Here is a 13,639-nt window from a genome sequence, read left to right as displayed (position 1 = left end):
TGCCTGTCCCTTCCCTGGCTCTCTATCATACCCCCTGCACCCTTCTGTCCCCCCACATGCTTCCTACTGCACCCACTGCACCCCTCTGTGCCCCATACGCTCCCTACTTACACTCTCTGCACCACTCTGCACCCCGCATACTCCTTACTGCACCCCACACTGCACCCACAAGTCTCCTCTGCACCTCTGCAACCCGCAGTGCACTCCCAACCCCACACTGCAGCCACAGAGCTCTACTGCACCACCGCACCTCCCTGTGCCCCACATCCTCCCTGCACCCCACATGTCTGCCCCTGCATCCCCAAAGCCCCTTTCCCTGTAATCGCAGCCCCTTCATCCCACAGCCATGGCCTACTGCATAGCAGTCCCGTGCCCCACTGGGACCCTTGCGTCCCCCCCTGCCCGGGAGCCCTGGACTTGGAGACCAGGCTAGTGCTCCCCACAGCCAGAACAAGGGCACACGCCGAGGATCACTGGCTGGCTGTGGAGCCCTGAATATATACAACCCCTGCATGCTGTCCTTTCCTTCCAACCCATTTCTGATAGTCTTGGTTTAGGGTGCCTAAACCACTGCTGGCTTTATGGTCTGAAGAAACTACAGTCATTTTAAAACAGATACAGAATAGGTGCAACTCCTGCAGATGTGCTGTGGGACATGCTCAGGCTGTGCACCCTCCCCCTCACTGCAATTAGCTAGTTCAGTGACCCAAAGCCCAGATGTCGGGCAAGTCTGTCAGCCTCTCCAGGAGACACAGAGGCCTCCAAATGTCCCTCCACAGGGACAGGCTGCCACTGTCTGGGACTTCCACCGAGCCCTGTGCTCCACCTGACTACCTGCAGGCTACTCTGGGCTTCAGAAGCGAACAGCTCCTTCCCAATTCCTTCAGGCTGCGGTGCAACCGTTTTTGATGCAGGTGTTTTATAAGCTACTAAACCCATAGCAGCACTGATGGGTATCGAAAAGAAATCCAACCCACTGAAAATTCAGCAGCATTTTGCAGAGAGCTGCCAAACCTGGCTGTCCCTGGGCAAAGCCAAAGGGATATGAGAGCCGAGCAGGCAATGCCAGCATTTAGCCTGTCCCAGGGAAGGAGGCTGGTATAACATCCATTGTACTGATAGTCCTTGGCTGGAGTGGAAAAGGAGACCCCTCCTCTACTGTGCTTTGGTGAGAGGCGGGCATCACATTGCACTGCTTGTTTGAGGCAACAAGGAGGCAGTACCCCTGAAATACCTGTTCCTCCTTAGAAATGGCACTGCTCCATTTCTTTTCCTAAAGCAAGTTGTAAACACAGGCCATGTATGCCCAGGACACCTCTAGAGAGGTCTTAAAATCTTCCCTGAAAGCCATCTTTTTCCACGAATCCAGGGTGCTCCTAGAGATCTGGAGATGAAGGTCATGTTAGGGACAGGATCGAGACTGGGATGGTGAGCTGCAAAGTGCCTGCATTGCGTATGACACAGAGAATCATTGCTCCTGACATCTGGAGTGCTTTATTGGCTAGATATAGCAGCCATTTTAATAAAAAATTTAGTAAAGATGAGATGCAAAGAGGTACTGAGTCAACAGGAGATGATGGTTTAGGACAGGAAGTGAAATTTTTGGGAGGAGGCTAGGCAGGCAATCATCTGACTGGATGTGGTCCAAGGCAGTGCTAGTGCGAGAGTCACTTGTAGAGAGCACCATGGTTGTATCATTACGGACCACAATAGTTTCAAAAATAGCCATGAACAAATATAGCAACAAAATGAGCAGCAACAAAGCAAATCACAGGCACATTCCCAAACAAAAGGCTGAGCTGTGCTTCCGGCACACACGAGTTACATCTCTCTTCATACGGAGGTAGCGTGGCTTTATCCAACTGCGATTTATCTAACATTTGAAATTGAGGCCGTGTTGAAGTGGCATCAGCAGCTCTGGGAGTTCGCTTAGAGATGCTAAGTTACTACAGAATAACGTAGCCATGCATATTGCTTGAAGACTAAGATCATTTTTAACCCATTTTTTAAATCTATTTGTTCTTAAATTTTGCAAGAAAAACCTGGACTCACGGCAATAAAACAAGGACTTACCCATGCTGTCAAGGTCTGACGTGAGCAAGAGAAATGAGTTTGAAAGAGGTGCGCACATAGGTAACAAGACCGTTTGGTCAGGAGCAGCTGTCCTGCTGCCTGTACTGCCTGGGAGCAGCGCGGCGCCTTGCCACAAGATAGCACTGCCACGAGTTTCCCTCTCCTGGTCCCACATGCTGACCACATCTGCACCTTTAGCAAAGCTATTCGGAGGTCTCGCTCGGCCCAGTGCACTCAATCTCTGTTGGTTTTTTTTTTCCTGCAGAAATGGTTCAAGCAGCGTCTGGCAGAGTGGAGGAAGTCTGAAGGACTGCCCTCAGAAAGCGGGTCTGTCAGGGACTAGAGGATGCTGCTCCGATCCCCATGCCTGCTGTAAATGATGGTGAAGCTCTTCAGAGTGGGTTTCCTTGGGATTCTTCTGTTGCAATAGGTTTTGAGATACAAAGTAATACCCTGCTATTTAACATAATTTTTATTTAAAGTGTACATAACCAGGAAAAAATTATTATATGTATCTGTGTATACAGCTTCTGATGGCTGTATAGAACCTAGTGCTCCCCATCCAGTAAGAGCGGCTGCACAGGGCAAAGCAATCTCATGCCCTTGGCCCAGACTTGCAGAAAAGCTGCCATGAAAGGTTCAAATATGGAGGGGGGAAAAAGGATTTCTTTTTTTTGTGACCCCCAGAGGCAAAGTATGTGTGCTAGCTTTAATATACGGATCATCCAGAGAGGAGGGCACCTGGAAAACCAGATGTGCTGTTCAGGTGATCTTCGTTAGCTCAAGATGCCCAAGTCAGCTCTGGATATTGGCAAACCAAGTGCCTACACCATGATCAGACCAAGCCAAGCCCCCCTTGAATGCATTTCTCACATTGCTGTTAAAGGTCACCAAAGGGAAAGAACTGGCCTTTTTTTTTTTCCAATGCATTAATAAAATACCAAAGTTTTTTGATGAGAGCAGCTGTGTTATGTCCCTGCTTGTGCTCCCCGCCCCAATGGCAGGAGGCAGACTCCTCCTGGAGGGCAACGCTTCTCCAAGGCAGCCTCAGTGCACACCGTGGGTTTTCCCTCTTGCCGCAGGGATAGCCTGCAGACATGGGCAACCTCCTCTTCTAGGGCACCCACAGGTCCATCCCTGGCAGCCCACACAGCCCCCCATGCACCCCAAGCCCTGAGGTGGCAGAGGCTGGTGGTGCTGGGGTTGCCCCGCAGGGTGGCGGGGGGAGGGGGGAGGGCAGACCCCAGCCTCTTCTCCAAGGCAGCCTCAGTGCACACCGTGGGTTTTCCCTCTTGCCGCAGGGATAGCCTGCAGACATGGGCAACCTCCTCTTCTAGGGCACCCACAGGTCCATCCCTGGCAGCCCACACAGCCCCCCGTGCACCCCAAGCCCCGAGGTGGCAGAGGCTGGTGGTGCTGGGGTTGCCCCGCAGGGTGGCGGGGGGGAGGGCAGACCCCAGCCTTCTTCTGGCCATTCTCAAGCCTGAGGGATGCAGCTGCGCTGGGGCTCTTGCACAAAGCTCAAACTTGCCCAAACTCTCATCCATCCTGGTACAGGACAATACATGGGCTAAAAAATAACCAGCACCATTGCCCAGTGACCTTATCTTGTTCAAAAGGGTTCAAAAATCCTCTGCTTAGTGGATTATTGAATCAATTAGTGGATCCTCTGATTAATCCTCTTCCGGTTTGTGGTCACCTGCCTCTACTCCTTTGGAAGGAGAATCAGCTTAACACAGGGAAGATTAAGATACACTGGCACTGAAACTGCCACATGCTTTCATTTATGGCTTTTGTCCCTTGCTGGAGAGCATCTCTCTTATCTCAGTATCTCCAGCCCATCGCCAGTGGTTAGGTTGCCAGTGCAAAGCACACCAAACTCGTAGGAAACAGATAAAAGCAATCTCCCTGTGCCATGTCCTACACAGGCTGTGTTGTTCCCCTGCAATCCAGCTGCCAAACTGACTCACTCTCAGAGTGAGCTCAGAGTTTGTTCTGCAGAGCCTGGCACCGGTATCTGTTTTCTTCTTAGTCTTTGCAACGTGCCTTCTCCCTTGCACTGAGGGGAACTCTGCTTTTTTTGAGTTAGACTCCAAAAATCCCAATGCAGAGCTCCATTATTTTGCCCAGGGTCACACAACTCAATATCTGAACCACACAGATTTAACCCACCTGTGTAACTTGTATCAAAGATGCATGCAAAGCAAAAGGCTGGATCTGCCCATTCTCCAGGCATTTGAGAAAACAGGGCCCAAATCCAAGCCAACCCAACGCACTTGCCACCCCAGTATTTCCAAAGTCTGTACTAAAGCTTTGCACCTTATCAAATCCAGCCCTGTATCTGGAATTTTGCAGCCTTTTGTCTTTCTACTTCTGTCACAAGCACAAAACTTTGAGTGTCACTAAGATCTCTAAACTTTAGCAAAAATTTTGAAACCCAAGGTCAGAAGTTGTGTTGCATCAACCTACTGCGCGCCGTCAGCTGTGGTTTGCCACACTTCTTTATGTGAAAGAACAGTTCCTGTGCTGGCTTCCCGCAGCAGTTGTTTCATTACTTCTTTAACTATTACAGCAAAAAAATAAGAGAACTGATAAACTCCAGACATAACCCGTCCTAGGGAGAGAAGCTTCCCACATTAGGTCAAATTCTGCTCGTTTCCCCTGGTGACTATTTTGTTCTTAAGGAATGACCATTTTATTTAAATCCCCAGATAAGCCCAGTAAAAGTGGCTGCTCGTAAGAAAACGTTCCTGCTGGGTGCCGCCTCTGCGCCATGTTCAAGCAGGTTTTCCAGCCATAGGTGGAAGCACAGCTCGAAAAGGGTGATGTTCCAAGGGGTGATGGGGGCAGCCGGCACGAGCAGCAGCCTGTGTTTCCGAGGGAGCTCAGTGCTTAATTGGACGAGCCAGGTCTTGGATCCGAGCAGAACAAGTTGCCTTCTTAGCAGTTTCCTTCACTGTGAACGCGTCTGGGTTGAATTGAGCCAAGCCCATAGGAGGCCTGGGGGAGCGAGGACAGAGCCAGTCAATTCCAACTGGAGCAGGGCCAGCTCTCAAAGCTGCCTGCCAGCTGACACACCTCCACCTGAGCCCTGCCCTTCCCTGTCAAGGGAGGACAAAAGCAGTCATGCCTCCGCTGCCGTCACCAGGACACTAGTAAGAAGGGGGGCCCCATCTCTCACTGAAGCTGTCACAGCCACTACAGCCAGGCATTCCCTCACCCTCTGTGAAACATCCTACGCAGCACTTCCTGCAGCCCAGGCTGAGGCCAGCTGCATCACAGAATCACAGAATAGAATGCTGGGCAACTCGAACGTGCTACACTCTGCCGTGTGTCAGCTGACTGCTTTTTAGTTAATAATTAAGAAGTCCCAACCAGTAATTCCTACTGGAATTAGAAAGTTCCTATTTCTTCTCTTTCGGTTCTCCTTCCACCTCAGAAATGCTTTTCAAACCACAATCCATGTAGCATTAGCACATCCAGCCATACAAAATCAATGCATTTTGGAAGTGGAAGAGCAGTGGCTTAATCACACTGGCCAAACCCAAATAACAAGGTGCCATGGCCTGCACAAAATGGGCTGACAGCTGATCGTTTCCCCATGGCAGGGAAGCAGCACCTACCTTTTGCAAGGCTGAGCCAGTTCCACGAGCCTTGGTGTGGCCACTGCGTGCTTTGCAGCCTTCGTCACTGGCCACTCAGCATCCCGCAGGGGCACGTAGTCAGGATGCAATCCTTTTGCCCTAGCCAGCTCCAGGGTCCGAGGGCTCGCAATTGCCTCCTGAGCCAACTTGGAAACCTGTGGAAGAATGGGGAGGAAGGTCCTTACAGGTGCTCCTGGCATTCAAGGGTGACCAGCCTGCAACTCGGTGTACCCAGGTTCACAGCCACTGACCACGCACAGATGGAACATGATCCTGCCCACAGTTGTGTCTGGCACCAGACAAGCTGTGGAAGGAGAAACCATTGCCTGGCCAGTCCCACAGCCTGCCCTCCAACCTCCTCCTGCTCACAGCCCTTTGTACAACCCATCCCCCAGCACTGGAGATCCCAGTTAGGCACTTGTCCAGCTCTCCCCATCCCCACAACTGCAGGCGAGGCACAGGTCTGCCCTTCTCTGGGGATGTCTGCTGGGAGCCAGCTCATGCTCTGGATGGAGGACGAGTCCTGCTCTCCAGCCCAGGAAGCAGCAACATCAGCCTCACAGACAGCAGCACATCCAGGGCTGCCATGAAGAGAGCCACCAGCGACTGGGCACCCAGTGCCCTCTGCCCGGCATGATGGTCCCGTGTGATGCTGCCTTACCGGACGGATGACAGATTCAGGAAAGCTGTGCTCGTAGCAGCAGGTCACCTTCCTGACACGGGGCTCTGCAAGACGCTGTAACCGTGAGGATGCTCTGGCCAAGGCCGCGACATTTGTAACCTGTGTTGGCACCTACATGGGTTCAGAATGCGGGAGGGATGCAGACACAGAGCTCGTCCACAGCAGCCCACAGGGACACACTCCATCTCCAAAGCGATGAGCACCCAGCACCCTTCCTCTACAGACATGGTCACAAGAAGGAGCATTCTTACTTTCCCAGCACCCATTATTCTTTTTTCACCCAAACTACAAGGTAATTTTGGCGCTATTGGAATTTGTATGTCTTGGCCAATATGACTTTTTTCCCCAACTGTCACCCACTCATAGCCAGGAGAGGAATGCCTGTAACGAGAGCCTATGTAGCCCGGTAAAAGTGCAGAGAAATTTCTTTCAGAGTAGGGAAATGTTTTTCACATTCATCTTCCTGGCCGAATCAAATAATTTCCTTGCTATGGAGAGACACTCAGATTTCAGGGTAAAAGTGCTGGTGCAGTTGACTGCATTCCTACAGCAAAAGTGATTACTGCTCCAGCATGGGACTTCTCCCCCTACTTTTCACAGGGTTACTGATGCCAAGGCCCGCTCCAGCACAGCCTCCTTTATTTCCCAGCCCAGAGACTGCAGCCAGAAAACTTGGCCTTTGCCATGGAAATGACTAATCTGAGATTGCCCCAAGCCCTTTCACCCCTGCCACAGCTATGACCCGCCTAAAAGGAGCACGTTCAGAAATACATCTCTAAATTAGGCTTCTGGTAAAACACTATTAAAATATACATAGTGTTTGCAGGCTCATCCCCCCTGGATACACAGATAGGAGCACAGCTGCCCAACTACACATACGACTGTACTCCCTAGGAGCTAAACAGGCCATTCCCATCAGGATTCTCCACTTTCCCAGGCTGCTTTATCAGGGGATGCAACCCAGATTCCTCCCTTGGCTCTCCTGCTATTCTAGGCTGCTCCAGCCTGGCTGTTTTCTGTCTCTCAGCAGGGAGATTTTCAAAGACAGCATCTCACTCCAAAAAGGCCGTTTCTCTCAGTATCACAAACCCCAGCAGAACCAGACAGCTTCTCGCCTCCATAGCACACACTGGGCACATCCAGGGGCAGGATACAGGGTGTAAAAACTCAGGACAGTTTGCTGCATGGCTCACTCAACCACCTCCTCACCTCTCTGGCCAGCAGGAACTCTGGGTGCAGCACCTTCGGCCGAGCAAGCTCCAGGATCCGTGGGGAGGCCTTATAGCTCAGTGCAGCTGGCGACACGGGCCACTCAGGGGACTGGCAAGGTCTGGAAGCAGAGAGTCATGGCACCACCACTCATGCATATTCCCCCACACTGGTTAAACTAGGCTGCAGCTGGGATGTTTAAGCCTCATGTTTGCTGCAGTAGAAGGCAGCTTTGTCTTGTGGCCATTTCCAGCGTAGAACCCATTCATCCCATGAGCGTCCAGAAGTCCTAATCCCAGCATAGTCCCGGCTCTGCATTTTGCCCTCTGTTGTACCCATCCTCTGTTCCTGTATTTATTACTTTGAAGCCGCACTGATGCTGTAAGACCCAAGGGCCTACCTATAGCACCCTACAGGCTTTCTGGCCTCTCACCTTTGCTGCAGGTAAGCAGCCTGGTATTTTTTAGGTTCAGACAACTTCAGCAGACGATCAGAAGGGAAGCCAAAATTCACTACCGGGGGACACTCCCAGGTCGTTGATTCTCGTCCACAGCTGTACAAGAAGAGGGATCATGAGGAAGAGCACAGAAGAGGTAGTAAAAGGCAACTGACAGAAAACGTGATCCTGGCAGACGGTGTCCTAAGTCTGGCTAAACATCTGTGCCTGCTGCATATGCAAAAGTTGGCACCGCTGCACATGGAAAAGCCACGAACAAATGGGCATTCACACGTGAGATTTCCTGACTTTAAAGGTAAATGCTGTTTGCATATGAAGAGTCCTCTTTTAAGCACCCTCAGAGCATTGCTTTCAAAGTCTAGGCCTTTCCCTGGACCATTTCAAGAAGCCACTCTACAACACAAACCTGGCAGCATCTCTGTTGTTCAGCTCTGCAGGCTGCCAATTTAGAAACATCTTTGTTGCATGGCTTAATAGCACCTCATGCTCTTGCAGCTCGTTTCATCTTGGGATGTCCCCAGGCTTGCCTAGTGCATGCTCATCCAGCTTTCCATCAGCCACAGCTGTTGGCAGATGCCTGTCATCACCAGGGAAGGGGTGAGCAGATGTAAGCAGAAAGGCAGGAAGGGCTGTCAGATGGACACCGTTAGTCAGAGGCAGAAGCTCTCAGGAGGATGAGAGCCCCTGAACTGATGACAGTGGCAGAGGAGAGAAAACTACAGACACGCGTGTCTTGACATCGCTCCAGGTAGAGGAAAGCCAGGAGTGCAACACAGTTTCGTCTCCATTCTCATTGCTAGGACTTCTTACAGACTAGCAACCACCATCCTGTCTCCAAAAGAGCTTCATCCCATCCAACAGAGCTACAGATGAGTTGCTTCAAGTAATGCAGCATCACCCAGCCCCACTGAAGTTTACATTTTTTACATCATTTTTCACTTCCTATTCCCAAACATGGACTGCTTTGGTTGTTCACCATGCAGTGACAGCAGAGGTTTAACTCAGGGCAAGAGACCTGGATTCCCTCCAGCCAGCAGGATGCTGCAAGATTTCTCTGTTCCTATCACTTCCTAACCTTTACCCTCAAGATTTAGGCCTGGCTCCAAGAGGATGCAGGGGTTCACTAAGGTGCCTGGCTGGGCTGCATCAGCCCCAGTACAGACAAGGAACAGTCTAGGGACAGACGGTCCCTCTGTAGGCACAGGTATGACACATACATGTTTCCATCAAGGCGTGCATGCATGCACATGATGTCTCTGCTTCTGAGCCGAAGCAGAGCTGTTGGGTTTTTTTTGTTGTTGTTGTTACAGCAGAAGAACATGCTCCCATGACCTTGGAGACTGAGATCAAGGCTGGCTCCTACGGCAGCTGGTCTGAACCCAGAGCTCTAATCCGACCAGCAACCACCACGTGTTGCAGAAGCCCTTCCCACAGCCAGGAAGAGGGTATGAGGAAATAAAAGGGCACCAAAACTTAGCACCCCCCAGTTCCTCCTCATTTTAGAAGTCAAGCACTCAGGGTGACTATGCTCCCATAGCACTTTCTTCCCTGCTACAGATGGCCCCTGTTCCAACCATCAATACAGCCTGGTGTGTCTCAGTGGCATGGAGCCACCTGTGGGGCAGCGGTGGCAAGAGAGATGGCATCTCCCCTTCCCCTGAGAGCCAGCACATCCCCCTGATTAGAGAGCACCGTCTGAGCTGCCTCCTTCCCCAGGATGTGCTACCACATCACTGACCTGCACTGGTGCTTGCCAAAATCTTGCTTGGGCCTGGCCAGTGCCACTATCCTTGGGGATGGTTGAGCTGTCACAGCACCTCGCGAGAGGGTCCAGATGGTCTCTTGGTTTCCCCATATGAGCCTAGCAAGAACAGCAAGGGTGTGAAATTTTAGAAACATGCACAAGCGTGAAATGTGCTTGCCGGGGCTATCCTTCCCTGCCTAGGATGGGACACACACGGCTCCCCACAGCTGTGAAGTGCTGCTGCCATCCCCTGAGCACTCCTCTTCTCTGGCACTGCATTTCCTAACACTGTCCAGGTGGTTGTTGTCAACACAAGAAGAAAAGAGCCTTCAAGTGATGCGTCTGGTTTTACAGTTCCCAGTGGATGTGCAGAAAGGGTCGTTTCGTTACATCTTTGAAACCCCTGGGGGAGTTTCATAATTGCATTTTTCTTGCCTCACCATTACCACCTAACTATACCACAGGTATGACAGTAAAAATAATAATAATGTTACGGTCAGGGTGTGCCATGGAAAGTGGGCGAGGTTTTGCAGCACGTTAGTGGTTACTCTCCTGTGCCCAGGGCAAATTTGGAGCTACTCATCCCCCACTGAGAGAGAGGCCATGGTGGGAGAGGGTACCAGGGTAGTCAGGACAGGGAACAGCAAGACGATGTGTTTGTGGAGCCTTTTTCAAGCACAGTGACACCCAGCCAGACAGTGGAGAAGAGACGTTATCGAGAGTCTGTTGCCCTAGCTTGTCAAGCCATAGATTGACCCCATAACGCAGACAGCAACTCTGTTCCTAAAACTTGACTGTGTCCTCCAGGATACAGCAGCCTGTGGCTCCAATGAGGTCCGGTCCCCTTGCACCACAGCACCATCCTACCCCGCAATATCTCAGTGGGGCAGCAAAGGCAAGACTCGGGTCAAGCCCAGTTTTTGGATTGAAAACAAGAAAGAGCAAACTGAAGAGAGCCCCTCACACACTGAACATCTCAATCTGTTTTTTTGGAGCCACTTCTGCTCTTGAGAGGAAAGCAGTAGCAAGACAAAGGCAAAGGTCTGCACCGGCTGAGGCCCCATCAGTCCCCAGCCCTCGAGCCAGAGCTGTCTGGGCACCTCCTTACTTGGGAACGTTTGCACAAGCTGCTTTCTTGGGTTCTGCAAGTTCTCGTATCCTGTCAAAATTGCAGAAAAGGACAAACATGCCATTAAACATAGTTAAACCAAGAAAGCATAAAGAAGCTACTGCTGTACTCAAAGCTATATAACACACTCTGGAACACACAGAGATCCCTTGCGAGAGTGTGTTTAAGGGATCTCTCTCTCCAAGTAACTTTCCATCCATTTAATCTGGTGGACTCACCAGGCCATGGATTTTTGTGTTATCTCTTGGATTGCAGAGACACGATTTTGCAATTCTGCCCTCACTGCAGGGTCCCTTTGGGACATGGCAGAGAGAGGGGGAAGGTACTTTTCTGGTTAATAACATGCCATGCAACCCCAGCAGGTAGGAGATGGATGATCTCCCAGCCTACAGGAGCCCAGATGAACAGAAACACCTGTTACCAGCACTCTTGTCGTTTACTAAAAGGCACCATGGAGACAGCACTGTTCCCACATGGCTTTAGGAGCACAGGTGAAGACATATTTTTTTTATTTATCATTTTATTTCAGTCTGTTTAGCACAGAGGTCTTGGATGCTATAGAGACCCGGGAATATACATGGTCTGTGCCCTAGGAGCAGCACTGAAAATGTTTTTACTGAATATTCATCAGAGCAAAACCTTTCAGGAAGATCAGATACCGCTGTCAGCTCCCGCTGCTCAAGTGTCCCAGGCCTGAAATCCCTGTGGCTGGGAAGCGGCTTGTGCTTTGTAAGCCTGGGTACAAAAAGAAGGACGAGACAACACCAGTGCCAAGAGTGCGTTGCAGAACTCCCTGGTGTCACGGACCAAGCCCATACCCACCCACTGGGGCTGCAGGTGCCTGCCCCCAGCCAGCTGGGGAACAACCACCCAATGCGGGCAGCTGTGGAAGTGCCCCACCATGAAAAAAGCACAGGAGGTGAAATCCTGGGGCATTGCTTCCCTGCTTAGTGTCACCCAGCAATAAGGCAGCATAGCCCTAGAGAGGAGCAGAGACACCAACAGAGATGTTTGCTGACAGAATACAGTCTGTGCTTTGGGGACACACCTGTGGTTTCTCTGATGGGGCTGATACATCTAGTGAGGCGCTGAGCCCCAGCAAACACTTGCCAGAGAGCTCAGCACCACAGAGACCCTTGCAATGGCAGGCTGCTGTTAGAGCATCCTCGCCGCACGCTCCCTGCAAGACGCCTCCTGATCTACCTCCCCATCACACCTAACAGCCGGTCACAACACCGCAAACACGGCTCCCACTGAGATCCCACAGAGGGAACTGCCTGTGGGACTTTGGTCCCCTGCTGCCAGTTCAAGACAGGGCACGCTCTGGAAGGCAGCTGTCATTTCAGGACCCAAAACCCAGTTTCAGCTGTTCATTCCCAAGCGGCTCCCCAGAGGCTTTTCCTTGCAAAGGTGCAAGGTGGTGAAGGATAACCATGCAGAGGTCACCCCCCAGGCTGGCTACATCGCAGACCTGGCACCCTCTCTCTGCAGGCAGGCTCATCGCTTTTCCTCCATCACTGGCACAGATCCACCGTATAGCCACAGCCAAACCTAGCACAAAGTGCACGTGGCCCTAGTGCCCCACACCGCTGGCTCAGACACTGCTGTGCAAAGCTTGCATCATGACCCAGCCAAGGGACGAGTCACACGTACATCCAAAACAGGTCCCTTAACTCACTTGACGATCGTTAAGTATTAATTTTTTTTTCCAATTACAAAAAAAGATTACTTTCTACTCTTTTATCATGGCAAAAGCTCTGGACAGAGAGGCATCCCCACATAGGACGCATCTGCAGCAGCTCTGCAACGTGAAGGAGTTAAACCGCCTCACTGACAAGGGGACAGCCCTGGGAGAGCCTTTGCGTTTAGTCCCGCACATGCTTCCCAGCAGGGAGAACGAGGCCTTGCTGCAGCCAGACACAGAAACACCTCCCCCTCCGCTGCCTGAGCTCACACAGACTCGTTGCTTAAGGGGCATCACTCCCTTTGAGATCAATTCCTTGTAAAACAAAGGGCCACAGCTTCCGTTTTGAAGGGGCAGGACGGTCAGACGTTGTTTGTCATGAGAAGCAGGGGGAAGGGCATCATTTCCTCTGTGTGTTTATCACGGTGTCATCCGATATATTGACTCGCTGCTCAGCGTAAATCCCCAGCCGCGCCCTCCCCAAGAGACCGGGGGCAGGGCCTGGGCACCCTGCCAGGAGGCCGGGCCTGGGAGGGTTTCTTACCTGTCGTGTGAGCGTGCAGACAAGTAACAAGAAACTGCAAAGACAAGAAGAGGTGAATTTAAAAGCTTGGTAACACCTGTTCTTCAGTATAAAATAATCACAAGGCAGATGAAGTTTGTGCGTCTCCTTAAGATACGATCGGTTGGCAGGTATTTGTATTGTTTTTCCCTGGTACCTTCCCAGTGCAGCTGCATAGCAATGCACTTGCACGTGAAGCGCTCCTCTCCAGCGGCTGCCGGCAGCCCCCAAGACTGCAGGACAGAGCACCCCCAGCACCACGTCCCCTCGCCAGCATCCCCCGCCCGGGATGAGCACCAGCAGCCACTGCTGACCTGCGGGCTCCCACCCGGCTCAGTGTAGCTACCCCTCATTACTGCCTTTAATAACTTCAAGGGGACGTTTTGAGGCACTCAGGGGAGTAGTGGCTGTGTTAAACCGGGACCCCGTAGCAGTACAAAACAGGCCGCCACGTT

At 51.6% G+C, this 13,639-nt stretch overlaps 2 protein-coding genes across 2 annotated transcripts in view; one reads left to right on the top strand and one right to left on the bottom strand.

The window, feature by feature from the left end:
• HOPX (HOP homeobox) overlaps positions 1 to 3,017 on the top strand; it is a 3,579-nt gene extending 562 nt beyond the window's left edge. The window contains exon 3 of the mRNA XM_009329770.1: positions 2,339 to 3,017. Within this exon, the coding sequence (XP_009328045.1) occupies positions 2,339 to 2,416 (78 nt within the window). The 3' untranslated portion in view covers positions 2,417 to 3,017. The remainder of the gene's footprint in view (positions 1 to 2,338) is intronic.
• A 1,941-nt stretch (positions 3,018 to 4,958) lies between these two features.
• The window catches only part of LOC103921803 (testicular haploid expressed gene protein-like), a 14,851-nt gene continuing 6,170 nt past the window's right edge, over positions 4,959 to 13,639 (bottom strand). Inside the window, exons 5-12 of the mRNA XM_009329830.1 lie at positions 13,167 to 13,200; positions 10,918 to 10,968; positions 9,795 to 9,926; positions 8,042 to 8,161; positions 7,609 to 7,729; positions 6,379 to 6,510; positions 5,697 to 5,872; positions 4,959 to 5,073 (exon numbers count right to left, since the gene is read on the bottom strand). Of these exons, the coding sequence (XP_009328105.1) occupies positions 4,959 to 5,073; positions 5,697 to 5,872; positions 6,379 to 6,510; positions 7,609 to 7,729; positions 8,042 to 8,161; positions 9,795 to 9,926; positions 10,918 to 10,968; positions 13,167 to 13,200 (881 nt within the window). The remainder of the gene's footprint in view (positions 5,074 to 5,696; positions 5,873 to 6,378; positions 6,511 to 7,608; positions 7,730 to 8,041; positions 8,162 to 9,794; positions 9,927 to 10,917; positions 10,969 to 13,166; positions 13,201 to 13,639) is intronic.

This window comes from Pygoscelis adeliae, unplaced genomic scaffold (genome assembly GCF_000699105.1).
Source record: "Pygoscelis adeliae isolate BGI_AS28 unplaced genomic scaffold, ASM69910v1 Scaffold67, whole genome shotgun sequence".
Classification (NCBI taxonomy): Eukaryota; Metazoa; Chordata; class Aves; order Sphenisciformes; family Spheniscidae; genus Pygoscelis; species Pygoscelis adeliae.
This window is presented reverse-complemented; position numbering and strand designations above follow the sequence as displayed.